This window comes from Pan paniscus, chromosome 18 (genome assembly GCF_029289425.2).
Source record: "Pan paniscus chromosome 18, NHGRI_mPanPan1-v2.0_pri, whole genome shotgun sequence".
Lineage (NCBI taxonomy): Eukaryota > Metazoa > Chordata > Mammalia > Primates > Hominidae > Pan > Pan paniscus.
The window spans coordinates 86,214,891-86,238,428 of NC_073267.2; the positions used below are offsets into that span (position 1 = coordinate 86,214,891).

Consider the following 23,538-nt stretch of genomic DNA (forward strand, 5'->3'; position numbering starts at 1 on the left):
GGGGAGGGATAGCATTGGGAAAAATACCTAATGTAGATGATGGGTTGATGGGTGCAGCAAACTACCATGGCCCGTGTATACCTGAGTAACAAACCTGCATGTTCTGCACATGTATCCTAGAACTTAAAGTATAATAAAATAAAATAAAATGCTACAACATTTCAAAAAATAAAAAAGAAATCATATGGGGGAAACAAAAGAAATAGCAAAATGGTAGACCTCAAACTGCAGTATCAATCATTACACTAAATGTTAATGTATTAACCAATTCCAGTAAAAAGGTAGAAAATTGTCCATTGAATTAAAAAATCTCCAACTGTGTTCTATTTTTAACATATGCTATATTTTATATTCTCTATTACATATTTTCTACAAGAGACATTTAAATGTCATTATGTTTTGGCCAGGCCCAGTGGCTCACACCTGTAATCCCTGCACTTTGGGAGGCTGAGGCAAGTGGATCACTTGAGGCCAGGAGTTCAAGACCAGCCTGGCCAACATGGCAAAACCCTGACTCTACCAAAAAATAAAAAAGTTAGCTGGGTGTGGTGGTACACATCTGTAATCTCAGCTACTTGGGAGGCTGAGGCACAAGAATGGATTTAACCCAGAAAGAGGAGGTTGCATTGAGCCAAAATTGTGCTACTGCATTCCAGCCTGGGAGACAGAGTGAGACCCTGTCTCAAAATAATAATAATAGTAAATAAATCAAATGTCATTCTGTTTTTATGTGCTCCGATGAGTGACTGGATCCTTACTCTTTTGTAGGTGCAAATTTAGTTCAGAACATCTTGGTTTTGCAATGCAATAAGGACTATTAAAAGTTCTTAAGAATTTTGTTGTTGCTATTGTTTTTTAGGACCAATGACACTGGATTGCTTGCCTATAAAGAACATCTTCCAGTAACTAAGATCGTGATTACAGACACAGGCCGACTGCATTCAGAAGCAGCTTATAAACTGGGGCCTCTGCTCTGCCGGGGAGACAGTAAGTGGTTACAATGTGTTGAAACCGTATTTGAGAAAAGAACCATGACTTAAAGTACCATCACTTAAGCATCATGTTTCTATCATATAATAACTAATCAGACTTCTATTGTGAACATTTTTTTTTTGATTCCACATACATGAGGTGCCTTTAGTAGTCAAATTCATAGACAGAAAGTAGAATGGTGGTTTCCAGGGACTGGGGACGGGAAAGAATGGGAAGTTACAGTTTAATGAGTACAGAGATTTGGGAGATGAAAAGATGAGTTTTAGTGATGGTTACACAACAGTGTGAATGGACATAATGCAATTGAACTGTAAGTACACTTAAATGGTTAAAATTTCAAATTTTATGTATCTTTTACCACAATTTTTTTTTTTTTTTTTTTTTTGAGACAGAGTCTCGCTCTGTTGCTCAGGCTGGATTGCAGTGGCGCGATGTTGGCTCACTGCAAGCTCTGCCTCCCGGATTCACGCCATTCTCCTGCCTCAGCCTCCTGCACAATTTTTTTAATTAGAAAAACTCTTTAACTATCTGAAGGCTACTATCATGAGCCTTGGAATAATCTTCAGAGTAGACACATTTATTTCCTTCAACCATTCTTCACGTGACATGATTAAAGTCCGTTCATACCTCCAGTCACTCACCTCTGAATGTTCTCCAGCCACTATACCCCTGTTTAATTGAGACTGTAGACCTCAATATGACACTGACCAGTTAAGAATGGAAAAGGCCTATCACTGCCCTCAGTAAGGCTACTAGATTTGGTAATTCAGCCAGACTTCCTACTAATTTATTACAACGCTGTTTATTTCTATAGAGCTCATTTTCCAGCTAAAACTCCAAGTTCTTTTTATTTTTTTATTTTTTATTTTTTTAATTTTTTTAGTATTTATTGATCATTCTTGGGTGTTTCTCGGAGAGGGGGATTTGGCAGGGTCATAGGACAATAGTGGAGGGAAGGTCAGCAGATAAACATGTGAACAAAGTTCTCTGGTTTTCCTAGGCAGAGGGCCCTGCCGCCTTCCGCAGTGTTTGTGTCCCTGGGTACTTGAGATTAGGGAGTGGTGATGACTCTTCACGAGCATGCTGCCTTCAATCATCTGTTTAACAAAGCACATCTTCCACCGCACTTAATCCATTTAACCCTGAGTGGACACAGCACATGTTTCAGAGAGCACAGGGTTGGGGCTAAGGTGACAGATCAACAGGATCCCAAGGCAGAAGAATTTTTCTTAGTATAGAACAAAATGGAGTTTCCTATGTCTACTTCTTTCTACACAGACACAGTAACAATCTGATCTCTCTTTCTTTTCCCCACATTTCCCCCTTTTCTATTCGACAAAACCGCCATCGTCATCATGGCCCGTTCTCAATGAGCTGTTGGGTACACCTCCCTGACGGGGTGGCGGTGGGGCAGAGGGGCTCCTCACTTCCCAGATGGGGTGGCTGGGCAGAGGTGCCCCCCACCTCCCAGATGGGGCGGCGGCCGGGCAGGGGCTGCCCCCCACCTCCCTCCCGGACGGGGCGGCTGGCTGGGCGGGGGCTGTATTGTGAACATTTTTAAGTACGGTCTGAAATACTCTTTCAGTCAGTCAACAAATAAGTACTCCTATGAAGTACAAAGCTATGATGGCAAACCTTGTTAAGGTTCTAAGAGAAAGAAACCACTGGGCATCTCAACTTGATTAGTTCATGAGCACATTCCAGCATTCCTGAATTTCTAATTGCTGTTACCCACATAGGAAAGCCTCAGTGCTAAACACAGTTATTAATAATGCGTGTGAATTTCCTACTGTTAGGCCTGGGATGAAATTAGAATGTCAATGGAATCATGTCATTTTAACCCCAAATATATTTCAACTGTAAATCTCTTTTTTTTTTTTTTCCAGTTTGTGTGTGTGTGTGTCTGTGTGCATTTACTTTAAACCAGTGGTACACGCTGTTTTGCATATGCAATGCATTTACACTTTAAACCAGAATTTTAAAGTTCAAATATAGTTCAACTATATTTATGTTCCATATATACATATATATGTTTTATATATATATATTTTCTTTGATCAGGGAATGAAATGAGCATATGTATTCATTTATAGATTATTAACCTCTCTGAAAAGAGTTAGGTTAGAGACTAGTGCATTAAATATGTATGCGTTGAGTATTTCCAGAACTTAAAATGGAAATAGATGAAATATTTGTTTACAGTAACACCACACCTTAAAATAAAATTTTATGCTAGGGGCACAACAGAATAAGAGGGAATCTGATAATTCAGTGGATTTATGGAGACACAGAGCAGAAGTTGCTTAGTTAAAAAGCAAAGATGATACTGGCCTTTAAAAATTATATATACATTGTAAATACTGTTTACCATTATACTCACCATCTCTGATATGTATCACCTCTACTTCCTGTTCTACCAGTGAGCCTTACACAATCCCATGAAGATGACATAGGATATTTCATGGGAAGAAAAATTATGTGCAAAGAGATGAGGTTGTAAACTTCGGATGCATCCAGGAGAGTTTAACGATTTTTCATGGCTGCAGAGAAGTTGTTTTATACATCACGTGTACCTTTCACTGCTTGCTCTGATCTTAACCCTGCAGGGACCCAGGCTGGCTTCCTCTGCCTTCCTTATTTCATTAGCCAAAACCCCTGCGTATTTGTATGTTTTAAGTGAGGTCCCTACCAACTCTCTCCCTTAGACTTTCTTTCTCCCAGACTTCCTGTCATCATTTTAAGCACACAACATCATTCCACTTAGAGCAGTGATTCTCCATCCAAGGCAATCTTGCCCTGCAGTGGACATTTGGCAGTGTTCGGAGACATTGTTGGTTATCACATTGTTGGGGAGCGGGATGCTACTGGCATGTAGGGAGAGGTCAGGGTTGCTGCTAAACATCCTACAATGCGTGAGACGGCTCTCCACAGAGAAGAATTATCTGGCCCCAAATGTCAGTAGTACTGAGGTTGAGAAACTAGAGCTTTGAACTACTGTGATCATGGGAATACAGAGGGGAGCTACTACATTAGCACTAAGAATTTACAAATAGTTTCAAGTATTTAGAGACCCGCTAATTAATCTCTGACTTATTAATTAAACAGTAATCAAGTGATTGGTCTTCTTGCCTCCTGTATCTATTTTTAGCGTTGAGGTTCATCTTCACGTGAGGTTATTTTCTGCATGAAGGACTAAGGACTAAGGACTATCTTCTGCATGAAGCATTCTTTATTTTCTCAGTTAGATGAGCAGTGGCTTCAGAACAACGAATACTCCTTTTTTCCATATGGGAAATCTGTACCACTTAAGTTACAAAGCCATAGGTACTTTTTTTTTTTTTTTCATTTCCAAGTGAGGCTCATTGGACAGATGTAGGACTAACAGATAGAGGATCATGCATGGTAGGCCTTATAAGTAGAGAAAAGCTGCATGGAGATTACTTTGAAGGCATCAGGACTACACATTGAATAATTTAAGACTGAGAAATAACTTAATTCTCATGATTCAATTGAAAGCCTGACGATCAGTTATAAATCTAAAGATCAGTAAAGTGACCTCTGATGTAAGACAAGGAAAAGATGAGAGCTTGAACTAGGCAATGATTGGCATGGAGCTTTAAAAGGGGGATCAACTACGAGGTAAATTCGATATGATTTAGATGTAAGATTGAGAGTTAAAGCCTTGGGGATGATCTCCAGCTTTCTGATTTGAATAAAGCCATTAGTGTCATTCATTGAGACAGGAGATTAACACTTTTTTTTTTAACAGAAAAAAAGTGAGAATGAAAAAAGTAATATTTTCATTTTCTCACACAAACGAGAGATATTGAAAAATGTAGATCAGCCATGTTTTTCTAGGAAAGAAGGTGAAGTTGTGGGAAAGCAGGACAAATAAAACATGACTGTTGGACCTACTAGTACCGGTTATGAGGTTACCCCAATTTATTTATGTTGTCTTTTTTCAAAGCTTTCTTTTTGTTTTGTTTTCAGTTTCATTTTACTGCTGCTATTATTGTTGATATCAGAAATCAACTAGTAAACTAGGAAATAAGAGAACTTCCTCCATGGCATAAAGGACATCTGTGAAAATCTGATAGCTATGTCATACTTTGAATAGTCAAGGATATAACTACTTTCCCTTTAAGTTCAGGATAAAGGCAAGAATGTCTGCTCTCACTACTCCTATTCAATCTATTACTCATGGTCCTAGCACATGTAATAAGTCAAGGAGAGGAATTCAAGGCGTTTATTAAGTTGCAGCAAAAGTTAATCAACCTGATTTTAATGGCAAATCAGGTTGCCATTAAAAGAAGTGGCAAAAACTGCAATTATTTTTGCACCAACCTTAAGTGAGAATGAATTAAATAAAATGTCTATTTATAGGTAACATGACTTTCTAGGTAGAAAATCTCAAATTATATTTTTAAAAAGTGAGTTTAGCAAAGTCACAGGATTCAAGGTCAATATTCAAAAGTTAATTATATATATATTTTTATTATTATACTTTAAGTTCTAGGGTACATGTGCACAATGTGCAGGTTTGTTACATACATGTACATGTGCACAATGTTCAGGTTTGTTACATACATATACATGTGCCATGTTGGTGTGCTTTACCCATTAACTCATCATTTACATTAGGTATATCTCCTAATGCTATCCCTCCCCCCTCCCTCCACCCCACAATAGGCCCTGGTGTGTGATGTCCCCCTTCCTGTGTCCAAGTGTTCTGATTGTTTAATTCCCACCTATGAGTGAGAACATGTGATGTTTGGTTTTTTGTCTTTGCGATAGTTTGCTGAGAATGATGGTTTCCAAAAGTAAATTATATTTCTATATGCTAGTGATAAAAAAATTATAAATGATATTTTAAAAGTACCATTTTTATACTAGCACCAACAACATAAAATATTTTGGTGTAACTTTAACAAATTATTAAGAAAAAATTAAGAAAATTATATTTAAAAATTTATGAATTAAAAGATTTGATAAGATGTCAATTTTTCCCAAATTTATATATAGACTGAAAACAATCCCAATTAAAATCCAGCAATCTCTTTTTTGGGAGGGGAGTAGAAATTGGAAAGCTTATCTTTAAATGTATATTGAAATGCAAAGAAAGTAGAATAGCAAAAATGTTTTGAAAAATATAAACAAAGTTTGAGATACACTACCAGATTATAAGACTTACTGTAAAACTAACAGATATTCAAGGAAGTGTGATATTGACATTACAATAGACAAATACATGAATGGAATAGAATAGAGAGCCCAAAAATCGACCCATGTATACATGGTTGCTTGACTTTTTACAAAGCTACCAGGGGAACTCAATGACGAAAGGATAGAATTTTTCAAGAAACAGATCTGGAACAATTCGAATCCAATTGAAAAAGAAAAGCAGAATGAAAAAAAAAAGAGTGTCAATTCATGCTTCAAAGCATATACAAAAATTAACTCAAGATTAATCATAAACTTAAATCTAAAACCACAAACTATAACACTGCTCTAAGAAAATATAAGGGAAAATCTTAGTGGCCTTGGGTTGGGCATAGATTTCTTAGATACAACACTAAAAGTACAATTCATAGAATAAAAATAATAATAAATTGGGTTTCACTAAAAAGCTTCTGCCTTTAAAATGACACTGTCGAGAAATTGAAAAGAAAAGCTACAGACTGGGTGAAAATATTTGCAAAATACATGTTTTATAGAGGCTAATACCCAGAATATAAAAGTAACTCTCTGGTGGTGCAATAATATTGGAAAAATCAATTTACAAATGGGCAAAAGATTTGCACATACACGTCACAGAAAAAATATGGATTTAAATAAGCACATTAAAGATCCTTAGCATCATTAGTTTATTAGGAGAATGCAAACTAGTACCACAATGTGATACCAATATGTAACTGTTAACATTTAACAAATAATAATAACAAAAAATCCCCAAAATATAACAAGTGCTAGTAATGATTTAGAGCAACTAGAACTCTGGTACATTGCACTACAGATGCAAAATGGTACACACTGCTTTGGAAAAGAATTTGGTTTCTTATAATGTTAAACCCACATTTACCATATGACCCAGCAATCCCCATCTTAGGATTTTATCCAAGAAAAGAGGAAAATCCATATGCATATAGTCAGTTTTTTGTTGTTATTATTATTGGCTTTATTCCATAGTCCCCTAAAAATGAAAACCACTCAAATGTTTATCAACTAGTGAAAGGATACACGTTCCATTTTACTGTGGTGTACCCACAATACACAGTGGAATACTACTAAACTATTAAAAAATAGACTATTGATAACGTGAAACAACATAGATGAATCTCAACTGCATTACTCTAAGTGAAAGAAGCCAGACTAAAAAGCCTACATGCTTTGAATGATTCAGTTTCTAAGATATTCTGGAAAAGTCAAAACCATAGGAACAGAAAAAGGATCTCTGCTGCAAGAACTTTGAGGTGAGAGGAATTTTACACAGGGGTACAAGAAAACTTTGTCAGGTGAACAAAATGTTCCATATCTTGAGGGTGGTGGTGTTTTTATGGTTTCAGGTCCTTTTCAACTTCTAGAGCTACACACAAAAACAGGCTGAATTGTACTCTATATAAATTACCATAATTTATTAATATATTTTAATAAATAATAAATGATGTCTTATTCAACACATCTGACTGAAAAACAAAACAAAAACGTTAATAACAGTTTGCATAGCTATACTTGCTTAATTTTAAGAATTGGAGGCTGAGTGCAGTGGCTCAAACCTATAATCCCAGGGCTATAGGAGGTCAAGGTGGGAGGATTGCTTGAGACTGGGAGCTCGAGGCTGCAGTGAGCTATGATTGCACCACTGCACTACAGCCTGTGCAACAGAGTGAGACCTTGTCTCTTACAAAACAAAATTGGGTCATCAAAACAAACAGAGAAACAACCGACCACTAGAAGTAAATTCATGGAACAGTAAAGATTTCAGTAACACGGATATTCTCCAATTCTCCAGCACATTTCTGGAATCGTGCTGAATATGTTTCTAACTTATATTGACTTTAGAAAAAGAGTCAAAGGAAAGAATCAAGGGGAAACATCTGGGTTTACCAGTTAGCAGAAAAGGCATTAGTAGGAGGAGTCACCTATATATTTCCTACGTAATCAGCCTGCCAAGAGCAGTGGGAACGTATTTATTTTTGAGGAACCATCCAAAGTCTTTTAGACCAACGGTTCCTCCACTTTAGCATGTATAAAAATTACTTGGAGAGCTTGTTGTAGCACAGATTTCCGCTCCTTATCCCAGAGACTGTGATTCAGGGGGTGTGGGTAGGAGAATCTTTCTTTATCTCCCTCCCTCCCTTCCTCCCTTCCTCATTTCCTTCTTTCCTTCTTTCCTCCCTTCCTCCCTTCCCTTCCCTTCTTCCCTCCCCTTCCGCTTCTCTTCCGTTCCTTTTTTTTTTTTGACAGAATTGCCCTCTGTTGCCCCGGCTGGAGTGCGGTTGGCTCATTGCAAACTCCGCCTCCTGCGTTCAAGTGATTCTCCTGCCTCAGCCTCCCAAGTAGCTGGGATTACAGGCGTGTGCCACCAGGACCAGTTAATTTTTGTGTTTTTAGTAGAGACAGGGTTTCATCATGTTGGCCAGGCTGGCCTCGAACCCCACACCTCAAATGATATGCCCATCTCGGCCTCCCACAGTGCTAGGACTACAGGCATGAGCCACCCCACCTGCCTGGGTATGAGAATTGCTAACAGGCTTCCACATGCTCCTGCCGGTCCATGGACCACTCCATGTAGTGCTGCCCCCAGCCAGTGCGGTTCACAGGCTGGTACTGGTCTGCACGTTCTTTGCTACCATTCTGTGAGGAGGCTAGTACAAAAATATAGAGTATTTCAGAATGACTTCTGCCATTTGGACAGAGTAATTTATGTCTGTTGGACATAATAGTAATAAAAAATGGACTGGAGTTAGTATTTTGTATACCTTTGCTTTTCCCATTCACTTTTCTAGCAATTTACATTTTTAATTTTTAATTTTAAAAATGTAAAATTTTCGTGGGTACATAATAGATGTATATATTTATGGGATACATGAGACATTTTGTCACAGGCATGCAATGTGTAATAATCACATCATGGAAAATTGGGTATTCACCCCTTTAAGCATTTATCCTTTGTGTTACAAATAATCTAATTATACTATTTTTGTTATTTTAAAATGTACAATTACATTATTATTGACTGTAGTCACCATGTTTTGTCATCAAATACAAGGTCTTATTCTTTCTAACTATTTTTCTGTACCCATTAACCATCCCCACCTCCTACTGGCCTCTCATTCTCTTTCCCAGCCTCTGGTAATCATCCTTTTACTCTTTGTCTCCATGAGTTAAATTGTTTTCATTTTTAGACCTCACAAATAAATTAAAACTTGCAATGTTTGTCTTTCTGTACCTGGCTTATTTCACTTAACATAATGACCTCCAGTTCCATCCATATTGTTGCAAATGATGGAATCTCATTTTATGTGGCTGAAATAAAAAGAGGAAAAAAAAGCACATTTTTCTATATAGGTAGTTTAAGACTCACAGCTCTAGGTCAAAGGTTGGGTATGAAGTGGACCAATGGTGCTGACATAGGGCCTGCCCAAGTGTTCTAACTGTAGTTGCTGTATGTTCAGAACCAGAAACAGAGTTTCAGAGTAGAAGCCCAGGCATTCATACACAGGGTTAAACCTACTTTCTTGACACACAGCAAGAAGACGTCTGCAGAGACTTTGTGCTACTTCAGTGAATCTTGCAACACAAAGGGAGTTCCTGGACCACGATGGCATCTGGCTCTACGTCCTTGTCACTCACTCTCCCTTATCTGCAAAATCTCCCTAATTCTTTTACCAAACCCTTTCACACTCAGATTAAAACTCTTCCACCATGATTTCTAGATGACCTAGTCATTCTGCGTTCTCAAAACATGTTTAGCATATTACAAAGATATCTTTCTCATACTGGCTTTTAATTATTTTTGAGCCCCTCAAGAGCAGGGTACATTCCTCATTTATTCTTGTGTTCCTGATAACTAATGTATTACCTATTGCACAAAAGATAATCAATGAATAACAGTTCATGAAATAAAGAGAATGATTTAATATATGCATGTAAAGAAACCTACAGCTTATGAATTATTAGTAAGAGACATGAATACATTTTTGGTTCTATAAGCAATTAAATAAGTAAATATATACTTTTACTAAAAGGAGTTTAGACTCTATTGAGTTGTTGATTCTGATATAAAAAATCACATAGTAGAAGAATGTCTAGTTCCATCTAAGCCATTTCTCATCAATATGCCTGAAGTTGTAATAGTGAAAGTACTTTCAAATAAGAATATGATTTTAGTTAATATTAATTTTTTTAACTTTTCACTCAATACAGTGCCTTTATTAAACTGAAATGATTACCACTTCTTGGAAAATAGATTATTTTATGGTCTATTTTGCTTTGTTTTTTTGTTCACTTTTTTATTACCAACCAATAATTTATATGCAAGAAACTTGATAAATGTGAGGGAACAAAAATTGTTTTTAGTACTTTCAAAAGGTTTTCACTTTGGAACTGGGAACCCTGATAGTTGTCAGGACCATTGTATCCTTTTGGGAGAATTTTATACATATGCATACCTTTAGTTAATTGTCTTAAATATTAATGACTGACTTGATACAAAATCATAATTTTTTTTTTTTTTTTTTTTGAGATGGAGTCTCACTCTGTCGCCCAGGCTGGAGTGCAGTGGCACGATCTCGGCTCACTGCAAGCTCTGCCTCCTGGGTTCACGCCATTCTCCTGCCTCAGCCTCCCAAGTAGCTGGGACTACAGGCAACCACCACCACGCCTGGCTAATTTTTCTAATTTTAGTGGAGACGTGGTTTCACCATGTTAGCCAGGATGGTCTCGATCTCCTGACCTTGTGATCTACCCGCCTTGGCCTCCCAAAGTGCTGGGATTACAGGCGTGAGCCACCGTGCCTGGCCAAAATCATAACTTTTTAAAGCTATATAGAAATACCAAAAAAGCAAGTAAAAAAGACACCAAGAATCACATAACTCAGAAATAATGATTAATATCAATTGAATATCATTCCAAATGTTGGTAGATATCTCTAGTGCAGGGCTTCCCAGTCTCACCACTCTTGACATGTGGGCTGGATAATTCCTCATGGTGGTTGAGGACCGTCCTGTGCATTGTTGGAGCTAAGCAGTATCCCTGGTTCCTACCCAAGAGATGCCAGTAGCATCCTTCCTCCAAATGTGACAACCAAAAATGTCTCCAAACATTGCCAAATGTCCCCTGGGTAAAGAATTGCCCTAGGTGGAGAATCACCAGTTTAGACAAAATAATTTTAAAAAGAGATTGAGAAATGAATTTATAAAACTTTATTGATTTAAATTGAGAAAGAAAACACCAAATTTAAGCCAAGATGGCTCATGAAATTTATATATCTAACAAAGTATATTCAACGTAAGTGTTCCCGCTAAACTTACAAAAAAAGATTATGCGCGTTTTAAAAGATTGTAGAGTCACTGCATTTTATATTAAATGTATTTTTAAATTATAAGCAGCATTTATCTACTGTGAGAAATGGAAAAGCTAGCACTCATTTCTTGTTTCCCCTTCTTTATCTCCCCCTTCCCAGTTTTTGCTAGTTATGCTCTTATTAGTATATTGTTACTTTTAAAGGCTAACCACTAGTTCTATTCTCCAAAGCTTTTTATTTTGATTAATTTCTTTTTGTCAGGTAGTTGATATTTTACCTTTTTTTTGTCTTTAGAATGATTCTTGAGGGTTGCATTTTTTTGATTTTGTATGTGCTTGAGAATATTTGTTGCCTTAGGATTCTAAAACTCTGATGCTTTAACTTTATATTGTCTATTGGGAACAGCTTAATTGAGATATAATTCACAGCCTATAATTCACCCTTTTAAAAGTGTACAGTTCAATCAATTTTAGTATATTTAATCATTTTAATGTACTATACAGATTTGAGCAACCATCACCATAATCATTTTGAGGACATTTTTATCACCCCCAAAGTAGACCTGCTCCCATTTTCCAGACACTGTCCATTTCACGCACTCCCCATCCCAGCCCTAAGCAACCAGTAACGTGCTTTTTTTTTTCTACAGACTTGCATATTCTGAATATTTCATATAGATAAAAATACAAGATATGTGATCTCTTGTGACTGACTACTTTTACTTAGCATCATATTGTCAAGGAGGTTCATCAGTGTTGTAGAATACATCAACACTTCATTCTTTTTTATGACCAAATAATACTCCATTCTGTGGCTATACCACATTTTGTTTAATCACTCATCAGTTCATGGACATTTGGGCTGGATCCACTTTTTGGATATTATGATAAGGCTTCTGTGGACATCCATGTATGCTTTTTTTGGGGGGGAACAAAGGCTTTATTTCTCTTCGGTATGTACCTAGGAGTAGAATTTCCCTACATTTAACCTCTTTAGGAACTGGCGTAATTTTTATGTGGCATGCTGTGTAACCTTCAGTAGTTTGCATATATGATCCCATACTTGTCTGTGCTGAGGAATGCAGTTGTCTTGTCTTCTACAACTTTTCTAAATGTCTTTTTAGTTGACTGTATTTCATTATGCATATAGGTTTTGTTTTTGAAAAATTTTCTCAACAGGGCTCTTGTATGCTTTATTTTCAGAATTCTTTCAGACTTGAAAGTGTCTGCCTATTGCCTTAACACTTCAGAAGTAAACTAGACTGGATAAATTTTCTTTCTCTCAGGAATCTATGGACAGATTTCCTTTATTTTATGCCACTGAATACTGTGAAGGACTCTGAGGCCATACTGGTTGTTTTCACCTTGTATGTGACTTGCTTTTTCTGTCTGAATACTCGAAGGAACAATTATCCTTAAAGGTCACTAATTTAACAAGAATGTACCTGAATGTTGTTCATTTGGTATTACTTTTTCTGGAAATAGAAGTGATGTGATAAAAGGTATATACACATTTTAAAAGTTGTTAAAATTTTTGCAAATGTGGTCTGAATTTCTGCTCTCAGTCTCTCTATCTGAGCAAGGCAGTATTTTTAACTCTTTGGCGTTTGAATTTTTCAACCCATTTTATCACATGTATTTCTTTTCAGGTAATTCATTACATTGAAATTTTATGTTTAATCAAAGCACCCTGAAGCCTTCATAGTTAGAAAAGATTGCTGTAAGTTTCTCGTTCCAAAAAATTCTTGAGTCACTGGAGTTAGTTTCTTCATTTTGTCTGCATCGACTAGTACAGCTGTCTGAGAAATCACAGCTGCCCAGAGTGCATTAAATAATCAAAGGTGCATGTAGGCAATAAATAACTTTGCAGAAGTGAGACTCTTCAACTGGAAAAAGATATTGACTAGTGATTTGGTTAATTTCTCTTTCATTTGACAGAGTTCTCTTCCATTTGGCAGACTACATATAAACCATTAAAAAAAGTGAGGATCAATTCCATTTCAACACATAATAAAATAATGTAACTTTGTTAGCTCCACTATGCTTGATAATTCTCTATTATAACATTTTTATTTTAACTTTTATATTTTACTTTATCTTATTGGGTTTATCTTTTTCAATTTCACTTTTTTATGCCCTCTTTCTCTTCCTCTTTTTCTTCTTCCTCCTCTTCTCTTGTCTCTGTTTTTCCGCTTTTCTTCCCTCTTTCCACTTGTGGGAAAGAGCAGGAGAGCAATGAACAAAATAGATAAAAATATCGGTATTCTTGGAGCTTATATTCTCTTGGAGAGAGAGAGAGAGAGAGACAATAATCAATTAAAATATATGGTACAGTAGAAGCTGGTAAGAGCTATGAAGAAAATAAAGTTGAGGCAGGAGTGGGGTAATTTTAAATAGGATGGTCATTTAAAGCTCAGGAAGAAGGTGGCATTTGAATAAAGATTTGAAGAAAACAGGAATGCAAGGCACATGTCTACCTTTGGAAGAGTACTCTACACAGAGGGAAAGGCCAGATAAACCACACAGAAATGGGGTGTAGATGGTATACTCATGGCGCAGCCAGATGGTCCAAGTGTTTGGAGCAGAGTGGGCAAGAAAGAGGGTGGTAGAAGTGAGAGAGAAACCTGGTGGTCAGATCATGAAAGATTTTGAAAATCCATTTTCAATCTGAATGAAATTGGAGAACATTAGAGACTTTTGAGAAGACGAGTGATATGATCTAACTCAGGTTTTAGTGAGATTAAATAGGGAAAGCTCAAAGCAAGGAAACCATTTAGGGGACCATATCACCAACCCAGCTGAGAAATTATGGTAGCTTGAGCCATGGGTGCAATGTTGAGAGTTGTGGTGTGGGTAGAGTTTAAAGGAAAACCAGTAAAATTTCCTGATGAATTGTTGTAGTTTGCAAAAGGAAAAGTCAAAAATAACACCAAGGTGTTTGATCTAATCAATTAGAGGGAAAGAACTGGCATTAATTGAAATGGGGGAGATTGCTGCTGGGGTCAAGGAGTTGTAGAGAAATATAAAGAGCTCAGTTTTAGGACATATTAAGGTTGAGATGTCATTAAACATTCAGGAAGAGATGTGGAGTTCTCAGTTTTCAGCATATTTAAAGCCACAAGACGGAACAGGAGGAGTTATTGTGGATGAAGAAATAACAACAGGGCTTTGGGGCAATTAAGTATGGATAAATTGACGAGGTGAAGAGGAAGCAAGAAAGAAGACTGAGAATATATCACCTATGAGAAAAGAAGAGTGTGGGTATCCTGGACTCCAAGTGAAGAACGTGTTTCAAGGAGGAGAGAGCAGTCAACTGTGTTAAATGTTGTTAGCTTAAGTAAGATAAAACTGAGAACTGATAATGGCTTTAGCAACGTGGATGTTACAGCGACCTTGGTGATGGTTTTTTTTGTCAAGTGTTTGGGGATAAAAGCCTGAGATAGATTCAAGGAATAGTGGGAGGAAAAAAATGTGGGAAAATGTAATGGTAAATGGAGGAGAAAGTATGATCACGAGAGTGGGGTTTCTGAGATGAGAGAATTAATAGCATGTCTGTGTTAGTAAGAGAGATCCAGTAAGTAAATCCTTGCATTGTGGACGGTTAATACATTCTGACAGGAGAAAATGCAGAACACAGGTGATGTTGCAGGAAGGTGAACAGGTGTGGTGGTGGGTGCTTAGAGGAGGTCACTTCTGTCTTCTGCTCTTTTCTTAGAGATTACTAGAAAAGTTAAAGAATGAGAAATGAGATGTATTATTGGGGAGAGGAAGTGCGAAGTAATCCTCTACGAGCATGGGACAGTGAAGGCATGAGGGAAATATAGTGTGATTGCAGAGGAGCATTGAGTGTGCACAGTTGGCATCATATTACAGCACGTGTACTTACCTGTAGTGTTCTTTAAAACCCGATGTTTATACACAGTCCCACATAAGGATTTGTAACTAAGTTCTGTATGCAGGTATCAGGCAATAAGTATATTATGAATAATTTACTAGTTTTTATTTTCAATTATTTTAGTCTAATACTTTAATTAATATTTAAATGTATTTTCTATACATGGAAAAATATTCAACATGCCAGATTACAAACGGGCTGTAACAGACCAGTGTATAGATGTGCCTACTTAAAAACAGTAATGTGTATACTGTAAAGACTATAAGTGTGCAAATGCAGGAAGTTATTAAGAACCCTTCTACTTACTGTTAATTGCCGAGTTAAAATAATTTTTTAAAAGACAATAATCTGAATATCAAGTGACTTTTGACTTTAACCGTGTAAATAAAGGAATCGCACTTTTGTTAGTAAATGTCCAATAAAAAGCTCAAAATTCTGATTGGGCACTTAATTATTTTGTGTTGCTGAAATCAGAATCACTCTATCTCATGTTTTTTGAATAAATGAATTTGGTCCTCTTCTCTGATAAATAACTGGACTCAAATTTTATTGCATGATCATGTGTGTTCATGGAGGACATCAATCTTGGATTGGCCAGATTTACCTTGAATTTATAATATGTTCTCCTTTTATATTAAATGATCGTCATTTGCTAATTCAGAATAGGTTACTTCAAATAGAATAAGGATGTTACACTTGGAAGGCTCTGTCGTCTGATGCCCAACTCCACACCTCTGTGTTGTCACTCTGACCTTCGTAGGAATGACTGAGGGATGTTGCAGTGGCAAACTTAGATAAGTGTTACTCATCTCATTTACTATTTTATGTATTCTCTTACATCCAGACTAAAAATAATTGGATGTTGCTCCAAAATTCTGTTCTTCCAGTTTCTTCTAAAATAAAATTATATGTGTGTATGTCTTTGAATAATTAAATACACAAGTCTATTTCTTTGCTATTAATATCAAAACAGTTTTGTGCAAAACTAGTATAAGACTAATGACAAGAAAGATCTTCTTCAGTGATAGTTTGTAAGATCTTTTGATTATAAAAACAAGTTCTGCTCTGCCTTCATAAGAGGAATTTTCACTTTCCATTTGCCACATCTATCTTACTGTATGTGCATGTGTGGGGGTGGTTAGGGGGTGTTTATGGAAACATCTATGAACAGCTTTGTTCTCTTTTATATTGCTCTGCAAACCACAAGCTATAATTATCTCCAGCCAGATTTTATTTTCTTCATTTTTATTTTGCTTATATTGATTCCTATTGAGGTTAATAAATAGTTGAAAACAATAATAGATGTGCTAAAAAGAGGAACCAGTGAATTATGAAACCAATACATAGGTTATTGTGTTCTGATAATATAACATATAATTTAATCTTAGAATTTTATTTCTGTTAAAATCTATATTTTTCAGCTTATTTTAAAATAATTCATGTGTTTAGAAGATGCATTGATTACTAAAATATTCTTCACATCAGCATTTCAACATTTAAAGCATTTTTACTTTTAAGAAAAGGCTTGTTGGAATTTTATATGTTTACAATTTCCTATAGGGCTAGGGAATCTAAAAATCTAAAGATTTTTTAGACTTGACATCGAAAGCACAATCCGTAAAAGGCTAAATTGATAAATGAGACTTTATCAAAATGAAATTTTACTTTGTGAAAGCTTCCATGAAGAGGAAGAAAAGTCAGGCTACAGACTGGTCAAAAAACAGTTGCAAACCACCTATCTGAGAAAGGACTAGTATATAGAATATATGAAGAATCCTCAAAAGTTGACAGTTAAAAACACAATTAAAATATGGGTGTTACATACTAAATTGTTTTCCCAAAATTTATGTTGAAGCCCTAACCCCAATGTGACTATATTTGAAGACAGGGCCTTTAAGGAGATCATTAAGGTAAATGAGGTGGTAAGGGTGGTGCCCTAATTCAATAGGACCAGTGTCCTTATAAGAAAGAGACACCAGAGACCCCACTCTCTGTGCTTACTCAGAGGAAAGACCATGTAAGGTCACAGGATGAAGGCAGTCATCTGCAAGCCAGGAAGAGAGGTCTCACAAGAAACCAATCCTACCAGCACCTTGATCTTTGACTTTTAGCCTCCAGCACTGTGAGAAATAAATGTGTTTTTTAAGCCACCTGACCTGTGAGATTTTGTTATGGCAGCCTGGGCAGACTAACACAATGGGCAAAAGACGTGGAGGGAGGTTCAACCAAAGAAGGTATACAGATGGCAAGAAAGCACATGAAATGATACCCAGCATCATCAACTGCTAGGCAAATGCATATTACATCCTCAATGAGACACCACTTTACACCTCTCAAAAGGACTAAGATTAAAAAAAAAAATAGTGCCAACACAAAATACTGGCCAGTATATTGAGAAATTGGATCACTCATACACTGCTGGTAGGAATGTCAAATAACAAAACCACACTAGAAAACCGTTTAGTAGTTTCTTTTTAATTTTCTATTTTACTTTAAGTTGTGGGATACATGTGCAGAATGTGCAGATTTGTCACGTAGGTGTATATGTGCCATAGTCGTTGGCTGCACCTATCAACCCGTCATCTAGGTTTTAAGCCCCGCATCCATTAGGTATTTGTTTTAATGCTCTCCCTCCCCTTGCCCCCCACCCCCAACAGGCCCCATTGTGTGATGTTCCCCTCTCTGTGTCCATGTATTCTCATTATTTAACTCCCACTTACAAGTGATAACATGTGGTGTTTGGTTTTCTGTTTCTGTGTTAGTGTGCTGAAACTAATGGTTTCCAGATTCATCCACGTCCCTGCAAAGGACATTATCTCATTCTTTTTCAAGGCTGCATAGTATTCTGTGCTGTAGATGTGCCACATTTTCTTCACCCAGTCTATCACTGATGGGCATTTGGGTGGGTTCCAAGTCTTTGCTATTGTAAATAGTGCTGCAATAAACATACATGTGCAAATGATTTATAATTCTTTGGGTGTATGCCCAGTAATGGCATTGCTGGGTCAAATGGTATTTCTGGTTCTAGATCCTTGAGGAATCACCACACTGTCTTCCACAATGATTTGCAACTCTCATACAATCCAGTGATTGTACTCTTGGGCATTTTCCCCAGGGAACTGGCAACTTATGTTCACAAAATATTTGTACACAGATGTTGACAAAAGCTTTATTGGTAATAGCTGAAAGCTATGTAGGTGTCCTTCTGCAGGTAGATGGTTAAATAAATTTTAATATATCCATACCATGGAATACTACTCAGCAGTAGAAAGAGATGAACTATTGATACAGAAAACAATATGAGTAAATCTTCAAAGAGTAATTCTGGGCCAGAAGTGGTGGCTCACGCCTGTAATCCCAGCACTTTGGGAGGCCAAGGTGGGTGGATCACCTGAGGTCAGGAGTTCGAGACCAGCCTGGCCAACATGGTGAAACCCTGTCTCTACTAAAAACACAAAAATTAGCCGGGCATAGTGGTGTGCACCTGTAATCCCTGCTACTCAGGAGGCTGAGGCAGGAGAATCGCTTCAACCCGGGAGGCGGAGGTTGCAGTGGCCAATATTGCACCATTGCTTTCCATCCTGGGTGAGAGCAAGAATCTGTCAAAAACAAAAATGAGTAATTCTGATTTTTTTAAAAAGTAAGCCAATCTCAAAAGACGCATATTTTATGCTTTTATTTGAGAGCATTCTTGAAATGACAAAATTATAGAAATGAGGAACTAATTAGTTGTGCCAGGAGGTTAAAGAAGGGGTAAGGAGGGAGGAAAGCGGGTTTAGCTGTGCGCGGGAAGGATGAAGAATACTGTGGCAATAGAAATGTTCTGCCTCTTAGTGTCAGTGTCACTATCCTGGTTTTGACATCCTGCTATTGTTTTGTAAGGTATGATCATGGGGGAAACTAGATAAAGGGTGCATGGAATCTTTCTGTGTTATTTCTTACACCTGCGTAAGAATCTACAAACATTTGGAAATAAACGTTTTAATTAAATCCATATTTCTGGCTTATTTCTTTATGATTATTAAGCATTCAGAAAGACTCATTTGAACAGTGAATGATTCCTTGCTTTGGCATTTCTAAATTTCATTTTATTTTGCTTTTAAGAAAGGTAGTGTTAGCATGTTATATGCATTTTGGTTTTAAAAGTACAATGTATTACCTTGAAAAACAATGTGTTTTTTTAAATACTGTTCTTTTATAAACAGCTTTATTGATATCAAATTCATATATTGCACAATTCAGTAACATAAAGAGTGCTATTCAATGGCTTTTAGTATATCTACATTGTGTGACAATGACCACACCAATTTTAGAACATGGTCATTACCCTGAGAAGAAACCTTACCCCTCTGAGCCACTGCTCTCCCTCGATCGCTCCATCTCCCTAACCCTGGGAAACCACAAATCTACTTTGTCTCCATAAGTCTGTTTTTTTTTTTTCAAAAAGGAATTCTATAAATGTTTAGCAAAATAAATTATTTTTAAAAGTACTTATAGTCCTAGCATAGTACTAAGTTAATTTTCCTAAATTGACTTCATTTTTAACTTTCTATATGAAATTCAATACTTAGTACATCTTCCTCTTTTACGTGAATGACTATATGGATTTATTCTTTTATATAATTTCCTTTATTCTGGTAAGATAAAAGGTAGGGTTTCTAGAAAATTATTATTTTATTTATTTATTGTTTTTTGATGCAGAGTCTCATTCTGTCATCCAGGCTGGAGTGCAGATGCGTAATCTGGGCTGACTGCAACCTCAGCCTCCCAGGCTCAAGTGATTCTCCTGCCCCAGCCTCCTAAGTAGTGGGGGTTACAGGCATCTGCCACAATGCCTGGCTAATTTTTGCGGTTTTAGTAGAGACAGGGTTTCACCATGTTGGTCAGACTGGTCTCGAACTCCTGACCTCAAGTGATCTGCCCACCTCAGCCCCCAAAAGTGCTGGGATTACAGGCATGAGCCACCGTGCCTGGCCTAAAAAATTATTCTAAAATCTCTAGTACCCTATATTGAATTGAATTGACAATGATGTAGTTTAGAGAATTTTATCTTTACTTTTTTATGATTGTTATTTAAATTTTTTCTAGATACATAATACTTATGCATATTTATGGGGTACGTGTGATATTTTGTTACATGCATAGAATGTGCATGCATAGAATTACATGCATAGAATGTGTAATGATCCAGTCAGGGGACTTAGGATATCCATCACCTTGAGCATTTATCATTTCTGGGAGTTGGGAACATTTGAGTCCTTTCTCCTAGCTATTTTGAAATACAAACGACAATGTTCTTAACTGTAGTCACCCCAGTCTGCTATTGAACATGAAGCTTATTCCTTCTATCTAACTGGAATTTTGTATTCATTGCCCAATCTCTCTTCCTCTTTTCCCCCTCCGCCATTTCCTGCCTCCGGTTACTATCATTCTCCTCTCCCCCTCCATGAGTTTAGGGAATTTTAAACCACCTAATCCATTGGATGCTGTCTTCAAAAGCCTGCAGCTCCTGCTGCTGCCTGCCTGCTGAGCTCTGTTTCCTCCCTCTCTTTGCCCTTCCTTTCTCTGAGGTGGCCCAGATTCTGGTGGGTGTCTCTTAGCACAGCGGGTAAAGGGCTGGGATACCACATGCCATTAACACTATTTGATCATGGAAATATTGGCCTTTGCTTTCTTTATAATTGTTTTGAATTAGCAGCAATTTCTTAACCCAATAAAACTTCCTTACCTCATTTTCTACCTTTTGTGAACGTATAAAATAAGGTCTCCTAACTAAATGAAATAGACATTATTATGTATATGAGAGTGCTGAATATGCCTAAAGTAATAAATTGGTTTCATTGCTATAAAGGCATTCATGTACAGATAGCAGCAATTCAAAGAATTGTTCATCTGGTTCAAGCACTTCCTTGAAGCCTTCTATATGATGCTTTATTGAGTTAGTTATGATATAATATGAAAAAAATAAATGTTATGTCATAATATTACCTAATTTAAACCTTTAAGTAATTATGAATGTTCCTCTTTCTAATCAGACAAAATAAGATTTAATAACGTTCCATAATGTGAAGTTTATTTTTATGTTAATGTATAACATTTAAACAAAAAGGCATCTAATTCCTTCTGAAAACAGATCAGCTAAGAATTTCTAAGAATGCAAATGTGTTGTTATCCCTGACTTGATATTTTACATTTTCTTGCATTTAGTTTGTCCTAGAACTCCAAAGGTCTAGTACAGGAATAGCTGTAAAAGGGACAAAAGGAATAGGCTTGATGTGACTCTGATAATATATGGTTTCATTTGACTCTGGGAGGAAAAACTTCAAAGTAGATTATTAGTTGAATAAATTCAGCTCTAAAATTGTCCACACACAAGCTGAGAATTGACTTTTGAATCAGATCCACAAGAAAAACAAACAAAAATAGAAGCATTATTTGGTCTAGAATTTATACAAAGTAAATTAAAATTTAAGAAACACGTATAAGCGAAGTCAAGTTTGTGATTTTTAACTCTGTATCTTGGTATCTGTTCTCTGCTAACATAACAAACTGTTGTTTTGAAATTGCTGTTTTCCAACATCAGAGGATCAACACATCTTTCTTCCAGGAAGGTAATTTAGGTAGAATTTTATCCATGTAGGGAATGTGTGTAGAGGCAGTTGCTTAAAACTAAAGATGTATATTTGTATTTGATGTGCAGAGAACTTGCTAGTGGCAGCAGACAATACAGAGTTTGTTTCTCTGATTTTACTCCTCATCAACCACCTGTATCCAGTCGGATTTCACTCCTGAAAGCTCATGCTGTTGCATTGATATTTGATTTTCCATAGTTTTTGCTATATATGGTTCACAATATTTTTTCAAAAGGAAAGTTGTAGATATGAAAAAAGGAGTGAGAAAGTAAAGATAAGTGGTATTTGGGCAGCAATTATAATTAACTTTATAGTCTGCATTTTTTTCAGATCTCTTAATTTATATCCCAACCTTTTCAACATTTTCTGCCCATTTTGAACATTTGTAAACATTTTGAGAACACTTTTAATTTGCTGTCATTTACTTCATTCTTACTGGCAAAGTAAGAGATAATTTTGAATAAAAAGAGCATTTTCATGAGAATGTCAGCTTGGACAGAGTAAGTTGTATGTTGGTTTGTAATTAGACGAGACTATGTAGAATGCCGGTCTCAGTTTAGAAAATCACAAGGCCCATTAAAGAAAACAGTTTATGTAACTCTGTGAAGTGTGTGTGTTAGAAGTGTTAGAACAAAAAATACTGTGAGCTTCTCTGGGGTTTTTGTTTAAAGCAGGTAAGTGTTTTAATTTTGAAGTTATAAAAGATTGCCTATTTATCAATGTTTGGCAGATCGTATAATATCACTTTGGTGGAGGGTATACTATTGAGGCTGAGGATATTTGTTCCATATAAAATATAACATTTAGACCATTTCTGTAATGATCATTCTTACTCTGTATTGGAAAAAATCCAGGATTTCAATTCCTGTAAAATCTCTTATGATATACTCATATCTTGTATACTACATAGTTGACAGAAAAAAAGAGCAGATTTGTATAAATAACATTTTAAATAGCAAAAATGCTAAAAATAGAACATGTAATTGTCATTCATTTTATTTCATGAATTTGTTTTCTTTCTGAATTTTTTTTCTTTTTTTTTTCACAAAACAGGATCATTTTGGAATTCAGCTTCCTTTGATACTGAGGCTTCATATCTTCATTTTCCTACCTTCCACGGAGAACTTAGCGCGGATGTATCTTTCTTTTTTAAGACAACAGCTTCATCTGGGGTATTTTTAGAGAACTTGGGGATTACTGATTTTATACGGATAGAGCTTCGCTGTAAGTCTCCTTTTCCAGAGAAGTGTATGAGATTCTATCATTTAGTAGTAAATCTTTTAACTGATTTTTTAAACTACTCATGTGTCTACTTTATCATCTGATTCTTTTCATTGCGCCCCTTTGAAAAACTCAATAATATTAACTTATCCTGTTTGTAAGAAAATAATTTGATACTTAACATGTGATAATTTGGGAAAATAACTGGTAGTTTCTTGTACCAATTTAAATGCAGTTTTAATTTCAGTTAATTAAAACTAAAACACAATTTTT

General features: G+C 36.3%; 1 protein-coding gene across 3 annotated transcripts in view; it reads left to right on the top strand.

The window, feature by feature from the left end:
- The window catches only part of CNTNAP4 (contactin associated protein family member 4), a 619,686-nt gene that overhangs the window by 553,694 nt on the left and 42,454 nt on the right, over positions 1 to 23,538 (top strand). For all 3 annotated transcript variants that reach the window (XM_034940754.3, XM_003829549.7, XM_055099517.2), the window contains 2 exons: positions 860 to 987; positions 23,098 to 23,268. In XM_034940754.3, the coding sequence (XP_034796645.1) occupies positions 860 to 987; positions 23,098 to 23,268 (299 nt within the window). The remainder of the gene's footprint in view (positions 1 to 859; positions 988 to 23,097; positions 23,269 to 23,538) is intronic.